Below are 15891 nucleotides of genomic sequence, written 5' to 3'. Positions count from 1 at the left end.
GTTACTTGAAAACCGAGAAAAACAACCGAAAACCGACTAGGTTTTCAGAATAAATGACTCTCAGTGACACAGTTGTATTACCCTGAGTGACTGAAGCAAACATTCAAAATGTCTTGGTATCGCTTTGGAATAGCTCAAACCCAGCTGTATCAGTCTGACTCAAAATAATGGTAGATATTTATATTTTAGACCACACACCAGAGAAAAACAATACACCAACTTATACACCTCCATGACTAGATATTTAATTGCTGATACTCGACATACACCAAGCACCTCATTCACATATATTAGTTTAATATATGGTTTCCAAATATGCATGTACGCCAAATGCACTTGTATGATGGACACGGAATGGTTTTTAGGCAGGAAAGAAATTTCATTTGAATTTCTTTGCTGTGGGCACCATGTGCACTTACCTCTGGCAGTGAAATACACAGAGAAAACTTAAACCGTTATTTACAGGCGTATTTACAGGAATATTCCACATAGAGGTTGACGGACTTATTTTCATGAGCCAAAAAAAACCCAAACATATTTTGTCAAATAACTGACATACATTTTATAGCACAATGAGCAGTTCGTCTCAATACTGACAATAGGATATAAGAAAATCAGCCAACCCCTACTTGCAACACTTGCACCACTGTCTTGCAGAAACCAGAAATGTTAAAAAAAACAAGGTAAAAGAATTTGAAGAAAGATTTAGTTATTTTTTTTTAAATGTAATGTCTTCCACCACTACTGTTGAAACATACTGAACATATACCTGACCACAACAGACTCATGCTAGTACAGGACAGAAATCCATTAAGCCAATCTGCCAAAACATGAAACTCCTACTGAAATACATGAGTCTTAATAGAAATATGATACTGCAGAAGTTGCTTCAGTTTTCTATAACACTAGACTTGGATGTGTGGCTTCACTGGATTGCTTTACTGTATGCTAGGAAGGCTTACTAGGGCCAGTACGAGTAAAGAAAATAACAACTGGAGAAGGTGGACAATATTCTAAGACAAATTTAGAATTTCCAAGATCAAAGTTGTGCATTTATGAGGAAACTCCACAGTTCATTAGAAAGATTATGAAACGATTAAAAGTTTGGAGGAATACAATAAAAGAATGTCAACACTGAATGAACCTCATCACACTAGTTGCAGTGTACAGACTGTGGATAATCTCATATAACTGTACTCTGTAAACGCATTGAGACATTTTCACCATATAACCACAAGCATCTTTCTGATTTGGATCAGGTGAGCATATGGAGGTCCCTGTGGTGTGATAGGGTCGATCGAGTTTGGCAAAATTAAAAGAAGAATAGGGATTGCGCAAAACTGCAAGACCTGGCAAATAACCAAGGACTGATTCAGTTCCACCAGTCCCTTTGCCAAATGTATTTAGGCACTGAAGTTAAAACACTGCCATTTCCTTCAACTGACTGGATTGAAAGTGAAATCTCTTTGATGAAAGTCAAATGTTAACTGCATTTAGACATTTTCACCGTATAATCACAAGCATCTTTCTGATTTGGATCAGGTGAGCTTATGTTGGTCTCTGAGGTGTGATATGGTAGACCAAACCTTCCAAGGTGAAGCAATGTGGTTGCATACTCACACAAACAAAACAATGTAATGGAGTTCAATCTGGGGGGAGGACATCTTGGAATTTTACCCTTTCTCCCAGCTCAGTAATATACATCATTTCTTTTATAAGTTTATTTTATTTATTTATTTATACTATGTTTTCATAGTATGACATTTTATTTAAAAAAAAAATGCTTTTAATTAATGTTTAATGAAACTGTGACTGACAATGTAATGTAATGGGTGTCTTTTTTTGTTGTTAAAAAAACACAGCAACTTACCTGTTGCTAACAACAACTTTGTGCGGCTGCTCCTACCTGGAACAACTACTACTACTACTACTACTATACTTGCTGCAATAATTATGTCTGCTAGAGCTTGCACTACTGCTGCTGCGATTACTCTACTGATAATGTTGTTGCGGTAGAACTATTACTACTGCTGGTGCTTATAACTACAAAGTACTACTGTTGGTAGGTTTTAGAGCTGCTGCATCTGTTCCCACTACAAATAATATTCATTATACTGTGTTATTTACGTAACCAGTGTTCCACTGAGGCAAGAAACTGTTTTTACAATGAAGACCCCGCCAAGAGAGCAGCATAATAAACTAGCAGATACAACAATAGAAAGACAGACGGTTGACAATGGAGTCATTCATCATATAATTTCAAATGATCTTGAATTTTGAGAGATTGATCTACTATAGTTATACTTCAACTCATTTTTGAAGTAGAAAATAATAAATCTTTCCCAAATCCACCGATAACAACTACTGCATATGATAATATTTAAAAAAAATAAATGAATAAAGGTTTCTGCAAGGCAGTGTATTATGGATGAACTAAAACTGATGTTTAAATACTAATATTCTAAAATATTCCTACATGTACTGGGAAGGAATGTGTGCATGCTTGCTGTTTCCCATGAAATACAATCAGTTGTTTAAGTGTCTGAAAATTGCCAACTAAATGTTATCAGCTTTAAAAGGCACTTTGTTTCCCAATAGAGACCACAAATGTGGAATTGTTTAAATAATTTGAGAGCACATTCACTGCGTGTAGATGGGGCGGCAAGCCTCCATGCTAAAAGCCAACATCCTGTTAAAAGAAACAGTTTATAATAGATGAAGAAAACAAGTAACATTGAGATCAATGCCAGAAAGACTACCAGTGATGTCAGTCAAGTTCATTTACAATAAACACGTGTATATTATCCAACAGTTACCACTCGGTCATCTGTTTTACAACATATTCCTCTTCACGGTTTATGGTTATAGTCTTGTATGTGCTGCAGGTGGCAATAGAAGACGGCCAATTTTTTAATCAATTGAAAACGTCAGCCGTGGCTAAGCACAAATTTGACAATTGTTTTGTTTTTTTAATCAGGTTGGTTTAACCCCGATGTCGCGCTCAGGTGGAAATAGCAAGCATGCAAACAGTCACAGAGACAGTGAAACATCAGGACACATGGACACTGAGACAGAAAGGGAGACAGAAGAAACAGGGCAGGACTGAACAATACTGCTAACAACTGAAAAAAGACAAAAGACAAAGGAATATGGACTGCGGTCAATGCACTCTCAACCGTGTCAGTTCTAAAAATCGGTAAAGTCTGATTGTTTGCAGATGACACAGGACTCTGTCTTGCCAAATTTGAGAAACTGATTTTGGCTGATTTAAAGTGCAGTCTTGTGGAGTATTTGTTGTAAATATCAAGATCAGACATCATTCAATTCGTAGAATGCCTTGCCAATTGCAGTTGTGCCCTATGAGCCAGAAGAAAATAAAAAGGTATTGTAGAAAATTGTATTGCCATTTTTTATATCATATGGAACTGCTATAGTTTAAAACAATACAATAAAAAACTCAATACTGCAAGATCTAACAAATAACGAAGGACTTGTTTACGTCTGTCTCTACCAGTCCCATCGCCAGGTGTATTTGAGTACTCAAGTAATTTTTTTTTTCAACTGACTGGATTGAAAGTGGACTGAATTCAGCTGTGACAGACAAACAGATTAACAGACAGCGCTGTTGACAAAAACAAGGACATAGACACTGTAGAAAACTGGAACTAGACACCTGAAATGAAAACCTAACAGTAGCTGCAGGGAAAAATGGTGGATGCCAGAGAGAAGCGAGGAGACCAGATCCAAAAAACGGGAAAAAGGTTGGGGATGGATGCGAAGAATTATAACATCAAAAAAAGAGAGAGGAAGTAGTCAAGAGAACAAAGAAAACTAACAGAGAGAGGACAAAAAAGATGGACTGAAAGAATGAAAGGAAATATAGAGGAAAGAAGATCTACGAAGCAGAAGATCTCAAAGACAAAGTTAAGTAACCGAAAGAAAGAAAAAAAAAAAGCTTGGCTGCGAGACTTTCCCTAAGTGGTACCCATCAGTTCAGTCTGTACCTTCGTTGACTGAAGGGATGTTATGATAGCCAGGGGCCCCCTGAGGAAGGCCTCCAGGGGCCCCTAGAGCCCCAGCAGTGGAAGAAGTGCTGGTGTTGGCAGTGGCCGCTACAGCAGCTTGTAAAGGAAGAGAGGGAGAGAAATAGTGAAGAAGGAAAGAACAGGTTAGAAAGATCGAAGTATATACAATACCAAACGGAGAGAGACAGCAGTGACGGAGAAGAAAATGCAGTCACAACAACAACAACAAAAAAGAATACAAAAACATATATCAAATTAAAAAAAAAAGGATGGTTAGAAAATAACAGACAAAATGCTGTTTTGGTACAAACAGCACATGATTCGTGGAAATTATGCAAAGGATTAAAGACAAGTCCAAAATTTTAGGTGTAAAAAAACTCGTTGGTAGCTTAGAGCAGTGTTTCTCAACCACTGTGCCGTGGCACACTAGTGTGCCGTGAGAGATCGTCAGGTCTGCCGTGGGAAATTATCCAGTTTCATCTAATTGATCTTAAAGTTTTTTGAAAATGAATTAATTATTATCTGCAAATAATATGCCATTGTCAAGTGTCTGTGTATATATATCTGTCTGTGTATATATATAAGACTTGTTTCTTTGTGTTTATTTGATTCCTATTCAAGACACTTTGACAAGAATGACTATATATTGTTAATATAGGCTACAGAGTTTCATTTTTTTTTAACATTTTCGGTTGGTGGTGTGCCTTGTGATTTTTTCAATGAAAAAAAATGTACCTTGGCTCAAAAAAGGTTGAAAAACACTGGCTTAGAGAGGTGGCTCAAAGAAACCAAGCACAGTTTAATCTAAATGCTTTCAAGCCTCCTCTCATCAGATCACCATTCCAGGTGATCCATCGGAAAAAAGCATTAATAACAAAATGATTGAAGTTAAAAATAATCAAGCTCTTTGCTATTTAAAACTACTGATAGTCAGTAAAAATAAATAGAGGAGCAAAGAGATGCAAACAAGATAACAGAGCATCTGATTACATTTTATACAGAATAAAATTTTAGAAAATATATTTAAGGAAAAAATATTTAAGTAATACAAATTATTCCATCCATGCAGATCAGAATACGTCGTATACAATCATCGGAATTCTAGTTTGGAGTTGTGCTAGGTTAACCTCCATGTTTTTCTAGCTCGCTGCAAGTATAGCTGCAGTTACATTAAAACTAAAATCTAACTGCAAGGAGTTAAACACAATTTTTTTTGTTTATTTTTTTAAACAGAATATGAAGGTGATAGAAAAAAAATGAATAAATACATAAATAAATAAACCCAAAGCAGAGGGCAAAAAGTGACACACAAAAGTTCATAAAAGGCACATACTTAAAGAGGTGAAAATCAGGTGTTAGTTTGGAGATGACTAATTACACCCAAACAACCTGTAGCTGACAAAAATTTAACAGTAACATAAGTTTTAGACTGTGGCAATAACGGTTTGTTTACACATAGCGATAAGGAACTATTTTTAAAGAAACAACAAAAAACAACATTAATTCTACAGTTTGTCTTTAAAAACAGTCTATCTCCACATTAAGCTATCATGCCCTCATACAAATTGTAACCATGTCGATTAAGCTTGAGCCAAAACCTTCAAACCTTTAAACCGTGGATACTATACAGTACGATTAGAGATGCACCGATTTATCGGCTGGTGACCGGAATCGGCCGATTTTCACGTGATCGGCCATGACCGGAGACCGGCCGGTCAGTCTGACATATGCCGATTTTTTGCCGGTCAAATGCACTCGGGCGCCGCATGATTTACATCGCGCAACATCAGCATCACACGCAGGCCAGCTGACAGTCTTGCCTGGGCCCGGGACGAGATAGCCTAATCTTAGCGCTCCACTGTGACCTTCTCTCTCTTCTCTCAACGGTAGCCTGACTCTGTCCCTCCGCTCCGGGACAGCGGGCCCCTCCCGCATCACTCTCTGTCACCTGACTGCAGCCGGATCTCTCTCCTCTCTGTCTCATCCTCTCTGACGGAGCTACCAAACTCAACTGTTTCTGTCAAAGATAACGTGTTGTGTCGGGCTTTTATACAAGCTAATGGACGTTAACATTAGAGCTAGCCTGTTAGGTTACGTTACAAGGCTGGTAAACGTTGGCTGCGCTGTTTCTAACCTACGTTCACTTTACTAGTCCAAGCTTCACCGTCACCAACTATTTTTAAATATTTGTTAAGAAAATCTTTAAGGCCTATATTTTCTTCTCTTCTTCTCTTTTCTTTCTTTTTCTGAGCACCGGACTTATGCTGACCGGACATTTTGAGCGTACTGAACTTCAAATCAAACGACAACATCAAATTTTGATCAGTGGCCAAACCATTTGTGTTGGGGGGGGGGGGGGGGGGGGTCTTGACCACTATTTCAAGGACAAGTAGGAAGAAAACAAATAAAAAGCTTGTATGTAACTCAAATATTACATATTTTTTTCCACAAAAAGGCCTATTTTAAAATATTTTTTTTTTTCCCACACCAGGAGTAATTTATATAGTTCTATTTTCATAGTGATAGCGATTATCTGTTAAAAAAATGTTCTATTAAAGCAAAGATAATATTAATATTCTATTAAAGAAGAGAAAATAAATCTTTGTGTGTGTTGTAAAGTGGTTAGAAAAAATGAAATCGGAATCGGCTAAAATCGGTATCGGCAGGTCAAACTCAGTGAAAAATCGGAAATCGGAATCAGCCGGGAAATTTGTAATCGGTCCATCTCTAAGTACGATACACTGTGTTGATTCAGATTTGACAACTTAATTCTGCCATTCATTTGTCATTCGAGTAGTCGTCTTAAACAAACAATATTCTATACTGTAACTAATGACAAGTTTTGATATTATTCCTGTCACAGTCATACTATTCACACAAAATCAGCTAAGCAGAAAAATGCAATGGATAGGCGTTTAAAACCGTTGATAAAACTACACAGAGAAAACATGGAGCACAGAGACAACAGAGAAAACACTCACAGCAACAATTCAGCGGTTGTTGGTAAAGGAGGAAAGACAAAAAGAGAAAAAGAGAGACCGAATGGAAGAGCGGCGTTTGTGGAACTTTCTTTTTTTTTGGTTGTTTTCAAAGAACAGGCAGCACGCTGAAGCCATGCAGTGAGCATAGGTGTGAAGATGAGAAGGGAGAGATCATAAAGAAAGACGGAGGAAATGGCTGAGGTCTGTCGATAGCCGTTTGCTAGCATCGGTGCCAGAAAAGACAACATTTTTAAATTTGTTGCGTGAGAGGGTTTAATTGAGAACGTTCTCATCTTATATCCATTTAAGGAATTGTGCCTCTGACTGGAACTCTATGGATGTTGGTATCAAATTCTAAAATATTCATAAATGCATATGTAAATTACTTCGTATAAGGTACATATACCCATACAGGGAATGTGTTCTCTGCATTAAACCCGTCCATTTGTACACACTGGGAGTAGTGAGCTCACTCTGAGCAGTGGGCAGCCATGAAAGGCGCAGAGGGAGTAGTTTTAAGGGTTAGAGGGGTTGTGAAACAGTAACCGCACAGCCCCAAGTCCACTTCTCTTATCACTAGTTCACAGCTCACCTGAATTTATGCAGATGACACTTTACTATTCATCTAACCTGAATATTCAAGTGTCAGCTTTCAGATATAAATAATACTAACAAACATCATCATAATAATAAGAATGAACAATTTGTTACAGGTTTTACTTCAATTTCTGTATTTAAACAAAATATTGAACTCTTAAAAACTTTGGGTGCTCTAAAAAGTCAGTAGTATAGTGACTAAAGGCAAGTAAATAAGTGTCCAAATCAGTCAAGGTGTATTTAGAGTATAGTCGACCCTTTAAAACTGCACGATAACCTATAAACAAATGTATAGTTCCTTAAGTGAGATATGCTAATCTCTTTAGAAGAGTGAATGCAGAGAGTATCTTTTGGACTGCAGCTCTTTTTAACAGCTTTAATGATTAAGGAATAAACTGGCTTTATCTAAAGGATGAGAGTATATTTTAAAGGGTAGTTTTAAGGCGCCCCTGCAGATTCAGTGTGGTGTAAATGGTCTGCTGCTTGTGTAGAGATGAGAGAATGAGCTTCTTTTAAACAATACTGCAGTGTGTTACAAAAAGTCTGGCTGTGGATTTTTATTTTTATTTTATTTTGTCAGTTCATGGGACTGGTAGTTTTATAACAGATCTGCAGCAGATCAAAAACGCTCATTATACTTAGTGAATGCTAAAGGTCATGTGTTAAAACGAAACGTGTTTGTCCAACTAAGAGCTAAAAACAATAAACTAATTTAGGGGTTACTGGAATTTATGCAAGGAAAAATACTCAAACGGTTGGTCAGAATGATTTTAATCTACTAATAATTTCAAATAAAGCTAGAAGCAACAAAGTTTGACACGTCTGTCTTATTATATCAGCTTTTTTCCAAAAGCAGTTTTTTGGCACTCATTGTGAGAGAATTGAAGATTTATTCAGGTTCATTTCTACGTATTTTTTTAATAAAACTAATAGAAATAATGGCCACAGTGAGAGTAAAAAGACCCAAAGTGCAATAAAAGAATTATCCTGTGTTCATATGTACTTGTGGAAGTGTCTTTTAATAGATGGAAATTGCTAAACAAATGACCTTAACAGAATAAAAACATCTGAAAAGTTTTCTGCATTCATGACAGATTTTAAAATAATACTTTTTTTTTTTTTAGGTCTTTCTAAAAATGTGCGGACTCCGTGCTCTCTCTGTCCATTTTTTCCGTAATGCTGCTATATATTAGAGGGGCCTCTTCAATTATTTCCATGTGAAAAGAGACAGCGAGGAGGGTTAACAGCACTCTTCTTCACAAAGCCTCTGAGACGCACACTGCGTAGGAGTAGCTAGCTGAGCAGAGGTCACGGCCGAGCGTTCACTCTGAATGCTGGTGAATAGGCGTGTGGCGTGAATACGTCCACGCGCTTGTCGCGCTTGGCCTCCATTAAGGCGTGACAATGGCAGAAAAACCCCGCCTCCACCCAACACACAAGGGTGCCACTTATGGCGCGTGTGTGCATGTGCGGCGACTGTGTTCTTGGTTCCTGGTGTGCGTGTTTGCGAGTATTGAGCGTGTTGCAGCGTGGTCGGTAGGTGTGTGTGGGTGTAGGCAGATGGTTATGGCTGGTTAAAACGTCCCCTACAGTGAAGCCAAGCAGGTTTCTCACTGCAAAGAAGACTTTAAAAAACACATTCAACTTTCTCTATACTTTCATTTTCTGTCTTTCTTTCTCTGTTAGATGGTTGTTTCATCCAGCTTTACTTGTCGTTACAGTTAAAGCATGGCTTGAGTCTGGGTATCAAGGGATTACACCATATCTACTGTACACAGCCCACTGGTGCAGCCACCAAAGCTATGGAGATACATTGTGGAGACCACAACTGAAAAGGCTTTACCTCCTAAGATATTCATGTTGGATTTGTTCCTCCACATAAGGACAAAATAAGTAAGTGGCTTCCAATAAAGGTGTTTCTGAACTTGTCATCAATTGGACCTGGTCACTAGCCATGAGTCCATATGATTTCCAAGAGTGTGACCCCCATAAAACCCATTTTATTTGACTAAATTCAACAGATTCAGTCAGTCTATTGTGGCTAGAACCAGATGTGAAGCACTAATCACAGGTTTGTACTCACGGTGAAGTTCAACAACTCCACCCTTACGTCAAAAACAACAAAACAGCAGCCCTTTAAAGACCTGCTGACCCAGGAAACAGAAGCAGCTTCCTCCTGTGATATTTTTGTTTCTTTTCTTTAACCCTCTGTGGGTTTTATCGCCAGCGGGCTGCATTATCAAACCCCACCCCATTCATCCCTCCCTCCCTCCCGCGCAGGGCCCCGGGGATGTTTGGAGCGAGCGCCCCCTCCTTTTGTAGTTACCTTGTTTGATCTGGGCCTGTAGCGCCGGGTTGGAGGGCTGAGGGGGGGCGGCAGGCGTCCTGCGAGGAGTCTCCGGGGTTCCTCCTGGTCTGGGAGGCCTGGAGGAGGATCACACAGAGGGGGCATGAAATATTAAAGGAGTAGGAAGGAGAGAGGTGGGCCAGCCTGCACACACACACACGCAAACACGTGCACACACACACAATGAAAAAAATAAAAGAAACTCAGACAAACACACACAGTACAGCCTAACGACCAGAAGTTCACAAAAACAAGGTTTTTATTCCTGCTTCCTGAAACCAACTGCTTGAATTGGGGTAGCTGTATGTGTGTGTGTGTGTGTGGGTGTGTGTGTGTGGGTGTGTGTGTGTGTGCACGCATGTGTGTTTTCTCCGGCTCCAGCCTATTGAATTCTGGTTGGAGGACACGATCCTCTCTGAACAGACTGTAGGCGTCTAACTTTCGGAGACACACAAACACGTCCAATACAACAATCAATGGCGTGATCAATAACGGTTGCCAAGGAGATGCGCAGTTAAAGATGCCCAAATTTCACTGCAAGGACAGGTCACAAATTTTAGACATAAGTGGAAATAACACCTTTTTGCCCACGTGCACAAACAGTACATAAAAAATTGTTGACCATGCTCCCGACATAGTTGTGTCCACTAGCATCAGGATGACCACAATGTGTTGCAAAATAAATCTGAAGCTTTGTAAAAATTACTATAAGTACAACGGCACAACCGGGCCTTCATTTGAAACTGTCCTATATTAGAAAGTTTTCCTGTTTCATCAAATACAAACTGAAAGTCTAGAGACAGGTTAACAAGAATGACCGGGGTCGTAGTCAGTACAAACAAATAAAGGCTGGCCCCCAGTTCTAGGATAATATAACCTGCTGTCATCGGGCAAGAGGCGAGGTACACCCTGGACAGGTCACCAGTCTATCGCAGAGCTAACACAGACACAACCAACCATTCACACTCACAAGCACAACTACGGCAAATTTAGATTCACCAGTTAACTTCTTGTATCGCGCACCTTCCTTATTATGCATTTCTGGTTAGACTATAAACACACACTACAGAAAAAGATCTGCAAAACCCACTCAGAACAACAGAGAAAAAGAACCTGCACCTGCATAACCCCCCTCCCCGGCCCCCACCCACTACACACATTCACACGCCTGTTCTCACTGCCTTTCACTACAGCACACACAAAGAAAGACACTGGCACACACAAAAGCACACACAAAGTCTCACTGTCAACCAAAAATATAATACTCAACAAATCCCTGTAAAACTAATTTTGTAACAGTTATTCAGCTTTAAAAATGTTCATTATTGTGAAAGTTTATCTTTATACAGTATTCATATAACATACTGTATATTAAAGGATTTGCTTGCTGCATTTAGTAAGTAATGGGCTCCCTTTAAATCATGAATTCAATACAATGAGAGGAAAAAAATACCCACATTCCTTATTCTTATTGATCAAAAGTAAGCTGAAGTTTGCATGAAGCCAATTAAGTATGAAGAGAGCAAAAAAAGTGACAGCCGTCCGAATCTCGGCATTTCTATGCTTGTCACGGACTGTAAGTACGCCACAAAAAGCTAAACACTGAAATATAAATAATAATTTCATACCTTTTAGAGACTTAACAAAATGATTCGCTTTTTATTTGTAGAATTTTGAATTACGTAAGAGTCCTCTTCATGCCAGCCATGTCAGTCTTTATCAGATTAAGTGAACTTCAGCATGCGGCACACTGGTGCGGCACATTAGTGCGGCTCATAATGTTATCTGAGCGCTGCCGTTTGTGTCTGAACGCGAAAAGGCTGGAAAATAGGGCTTATGGTTCTTATCTAAATAAAATCAAAAATCCATCCATTTTAGTGAAACTTGATTAAATTCAAATCCACAGAAAACCTTTACATTTCTCTTACAGGGGTTTAAATGTGTCTCGGGTGTGATTTGACATTCAGAGTTAAAATGGTTTAAAGCTGAAAAATCTTTTTTTTTTCTACCAGCAAGTCAAATTTAATACATAATATGTGAAATTGAGGGACACATATTGGGAAGTTAAACTCAAGCCATATGGGCTGGAGGGTGTAGATTATGGGTCTTTAGATGTGTCTTTATGTTCCATCTTCAATTTATCTGTCTGAAGAGCAACTGCTATTTAGAGTATAAGCCAACTTTAACAAACCCAACTTTTACTAAAGCAAAGCATTTCACAGTGAAGTGACATTGAAACGAAGCAACCCAGTTCTCAAAATAAGGAGCAATATGATAACTGTCCTTGTTGACTGAAAACAGGCAATATTAGCTGCAGAATCTTCTTCTATTCCACTTTCTTCTATGTGGCAGGCTTTGCGGGAGTTATTACTTGTGACCACAGCTTTGAGACTGCTTTTATATACCCGTTTAGGGAAATTATTCTTGTGATTGTTCATGTCTTTTTCTGTCAAGGTCTTTTCACAAACCAGAGTCATCCTGGTGACAAATTCCAGCCCTTAGTTGGAGCAGGTGGAGGAACTGATGTAGTGGTTGCTGTGATGAAATACTTTAACGCCAAGACTCATTCTAGTACATGGAGAGGAAGTGCTTCTTCTGTCATAAATGTAAGATACGTAGCACAAAAAAGCCAAAAGCCAAAACACCTTCAAAAATTCACAACTGCTGGTTTGCAGTATTGAGGTGGAAACAACTATAGGGAGGATCCTTGTTTGAGTTTTATAACAAACTCTTCAGCTTCTGTTTGTAGCCACACAACATGGACTTTCCACAGAAGAAGAATGCATTGCTTCTAGGAAAGTCAAATAGTTTTGGAAAGTTTTCGGGTTGTGTAGTAGACTCCTGCACTGGTGCTTTGTGATTTAACATTTAACTGCTGCCATTTTCTGTATTTTAATCTTGAGCCTACTAATCTTTGAGCAAACACCATGCACAACTGCATGGTGAGTAAGATGCTACCATAGCACAGCATTGGTTTTATTGTTGGTTTCTTTAAACACAATAAACATGGCCGCCACCAAGAGGCAATCAACACAAAGAGAACTAAATACATGAAAATGTCTTGCAATTCACTTACGCAGACTTTATCTAAACTTGCCTTTAAGGAGATTTGACATAATGCTGACGTTGACAGGACAACTGAGACCTGACGTTGACTCGTTCTAATGCACTTAGCACATATGTTCCTTTGTGGACTTGAGATCTAACCTTTGATTGACTTGATCTTAGATTTGGTTTGATTTGGTATGACTAAACTGCACCTTCAGTGAGACTTGAGACTTGACTTGGATTTACACTGGCTGACTTTAGATTTGAAACAGACTTTGGACTGAACATAACACTTGCCTCTAAGGACTTCAGATTTCAGAATTTCTTTGGCAATACTTGAATCAGACTTGTCCTAATGACCTTGAAACTTGACATGGACGTGCTTTCAAAGACACCATAGCAGGACTGTCGTCAGCTTGAGATTCCACTTGAATTTACTTAATTATTTTGACAAGACTAACGACTCAACTCAAAGCTGCCACACTTGACATTAGACTTGAATGAGACTTGCCCAAAATGACCAGACACTTGGTTCGGACTTGCCTTTTAAGAATTCATATCTGACTTAATGAACACCCCAAGAACTTCCGAAATAACATGATGCAATTTGAAATTCAGAAGTTCATGCAGCACAGCTTTCACTCCCAAGTGGGTGATCAGTGGTCTCCAAGTCTGGATGCATAGGATTACTATGCTACCTGCACTAATTTACCTTTAACGTTAATAAAAAGAACTGAATTAAAGACCGAAAACAGATGAAATAAACATTAGATATAACATCTCTCTACCTCTTGCTCTTCTACCTCTTGTCTATCATTTTATCATCTCCGACTCTACCTCGCTTGCCTTCCCTATAGGGTTAGCCTTGAAACAGGGTTGACGAAACGATGAAATGTTGTGTTGGTGTTACAGCAGCAGGACCTCGACCTCTGTGTTAAATCTTTCACAGCACAATGAGAGCTCAGGCAGACTAAACAATCAGCTTCACACACACAAAAGAAACACACACACAAAAGCACAGACTTGACAGTAGTTGAACTTCAGCTGCTGTTGCTGGTATCATTGTACACATGAGGGGTCTCTCTTTCTGTGCTTTGAATTCAGTTTCTGCTTCAGATTTTTATGTTGTTTTTCAGCTGGAATCACTGTCCAGGAGTGTGTTCTTCTGCCTGCTGAATGCAGATCTGTTGAACTCATGCTGAAATACTGAGTTCATCTGGTTGATTTCATTATCCATTTAGTTTTCAGTGATTGCGCATCAGCTGAGAAGTCTGACAATCAGGGCCTCACAGGCCTAACAGCAATCAGGATAATCCAGAGCCAAATGCCTCCAGCTTCTGTAGCCTCTAAATGCTGCTCAAGAGCGTTGGTTTGTTTGTGTTGTCCAGCTATGGCCAGAGGAGCTCTCTTTCTAACATGGCTCTGGCTAACAGCAGGCTTTCTAGCAAAACCTGCCGACTTCCACATCCAGGAAACACACAGCAACAGAATCCTCCCATTGGAGATGTTTTCGCATAGATCCTCTCAATATAGTACTGCCAATACTGTATTTGCTCTGGTTTGGTCTCAGCCAACTAAATTTTGGAGAAGAAAAATGCTGTATGTCCGAGTGTGTGTTACCTGGCTGGTGCTTTCTTCATGTGCTCTCCAACGAAGGTGGCGTTGGTCATGCCCATCAGAGTGTTGGCCAGGGAGATGACAGACAGGAGGTGCTGAGTTGTGACGGCCCTCGACACGCCGTACGTCCCCTTCCCCACGATGTCCGACAGAGTGAGCTTCCGACCAGTTGCCAGGGACAGCTGACGCAGCAAGGACTCCTGGCAAACAGAGGCCAGCAAAGAGGAAGGTTGTACAGTAATGCTTTCACACGGAGCCAAGGAACCTGCTGCTACTTGGCATAAATTTAGCATGCATTATCTGCACCGGGTCATGTGAGCTTTAATATACACTGTAACTTGTATTTTGCAATGTCAGAATCTAAACAGTTATCCTAATTTTTGTGTAATATTATGTATTCATTTTGCTTTAACGTCATGTTCTAAAGTATACAAATATTCATCCATGGAACCCTGCTGCTAATACTGGATCTTTACCTTGAAGGTGGGCAGCATTAGGGACATGTGACCTCCTCTGGAGATCAGGCCGAAGGAGATGGGACAGTGCGGTCTCAGCATGCCCAGTCGCTCCAGACAGATGCCGTCCAGCTGTTCATTGAGGCCCCACGCGTGCAGGCAGGACATAAAGAGTTTTGCCGTGTCCATGGTCAGGTTGTACTCCAGCAGACTCAGAGACTTGGACTTCTCTTCGCGTCTCCTCATCTCCTCTTCTTCCTCCTCATCTTCGTCCAGCAGGTGCTCCTTAATAGTTTCCTTCATGGTCTCCTTTACCTGGTTTCAAATTAAATAATAAAATATTAGTAGCTACTTTAAAACATGGTGAGACCTTTTTGCCTTTTTGAGTTACGGACCTGTTTGAAGATCTTGTTGGCCAGAAAGGACCCCCCCTTGTCGGCCCCGGCCTGGCTCTTCTGCAGTGTTTCTGGAGACACTAGAGTGGGGTTTGGTCTTTGGGCTTCCTCTGTCAGCAGCTGGATGATCACAGCCTCCACGTCGAAGAACAGCACATGCATGTCAGGGTCTGTCAGGTTGATCTTCATCGCCTGGACCACCAGGGCATTGTGGGAGTATTTTGGCAGGTTGCCCTAGGGGAGAGAAAACTGATTTAGAAAAATAGGACTTGTAGACAACAGTGATGGACATTAATCAGTAGGTAAAAGAACTTCAAAAAAGAGAAACTTTGTGTCCAGAGCACCTGACCAGCCTGTTACAGTTTCATACGTCGCTCTTCATGACTGGCCACAAAAATCTCTTAATATAAAAGTCGATTGATGTTG

At 39.7% G+C, this 15891-nt stretch overlaps 1 protein-coding gene across 2 annotated transcripts in view; it reads right to left on the bottom strand.

Annotated features, from left to right (window-relative positions):
- wdr7 (WD repeat domain 7) overlaps positions 1–15891 on the bottom strand; it is a 106438-nt gene that overhangs the window by 63436 nt on the left and 27111 nt on the right. For both annotated transcript variants that reach the window (XM_084572726.1, XM_084572727.1), the window contains exons 16-19: positions 15466–15699; positions 15092–15385; positions 14619–14815; positions 9930–10027 (exon numbers count right to left, since the gene is read on the bottom strand). In XM_084572726.1, coding sequence (XP_084428852.1) covers positions 9930–10027; positions 14619–14815; positions 15092–15385; positions 15466–15699 — 823 coding nt within the window. The remainder of the gene's footprint in view (positions 1–9929; positions 10028–14618; positions 14816–15091; positions 15386–15465; positions 15700–15891) is intronic.

Source organism: Chelon labrosus (assembly GCF_963514085.1).
Source record: "Chelon labrosus genome assembly, chromosome: 22".
Lineage (NCBI taxonomy): Eukaryota > Metazoa > Chordata > Actinopteri > Mugiliformes > Mugilidae > Chelon > Chelon labrosus.
The sequence above is the reverse complement of the archived record's forward strand: the minus strand, read 5'-3'. Positions and strand labels throughout refer to the sequence as shown.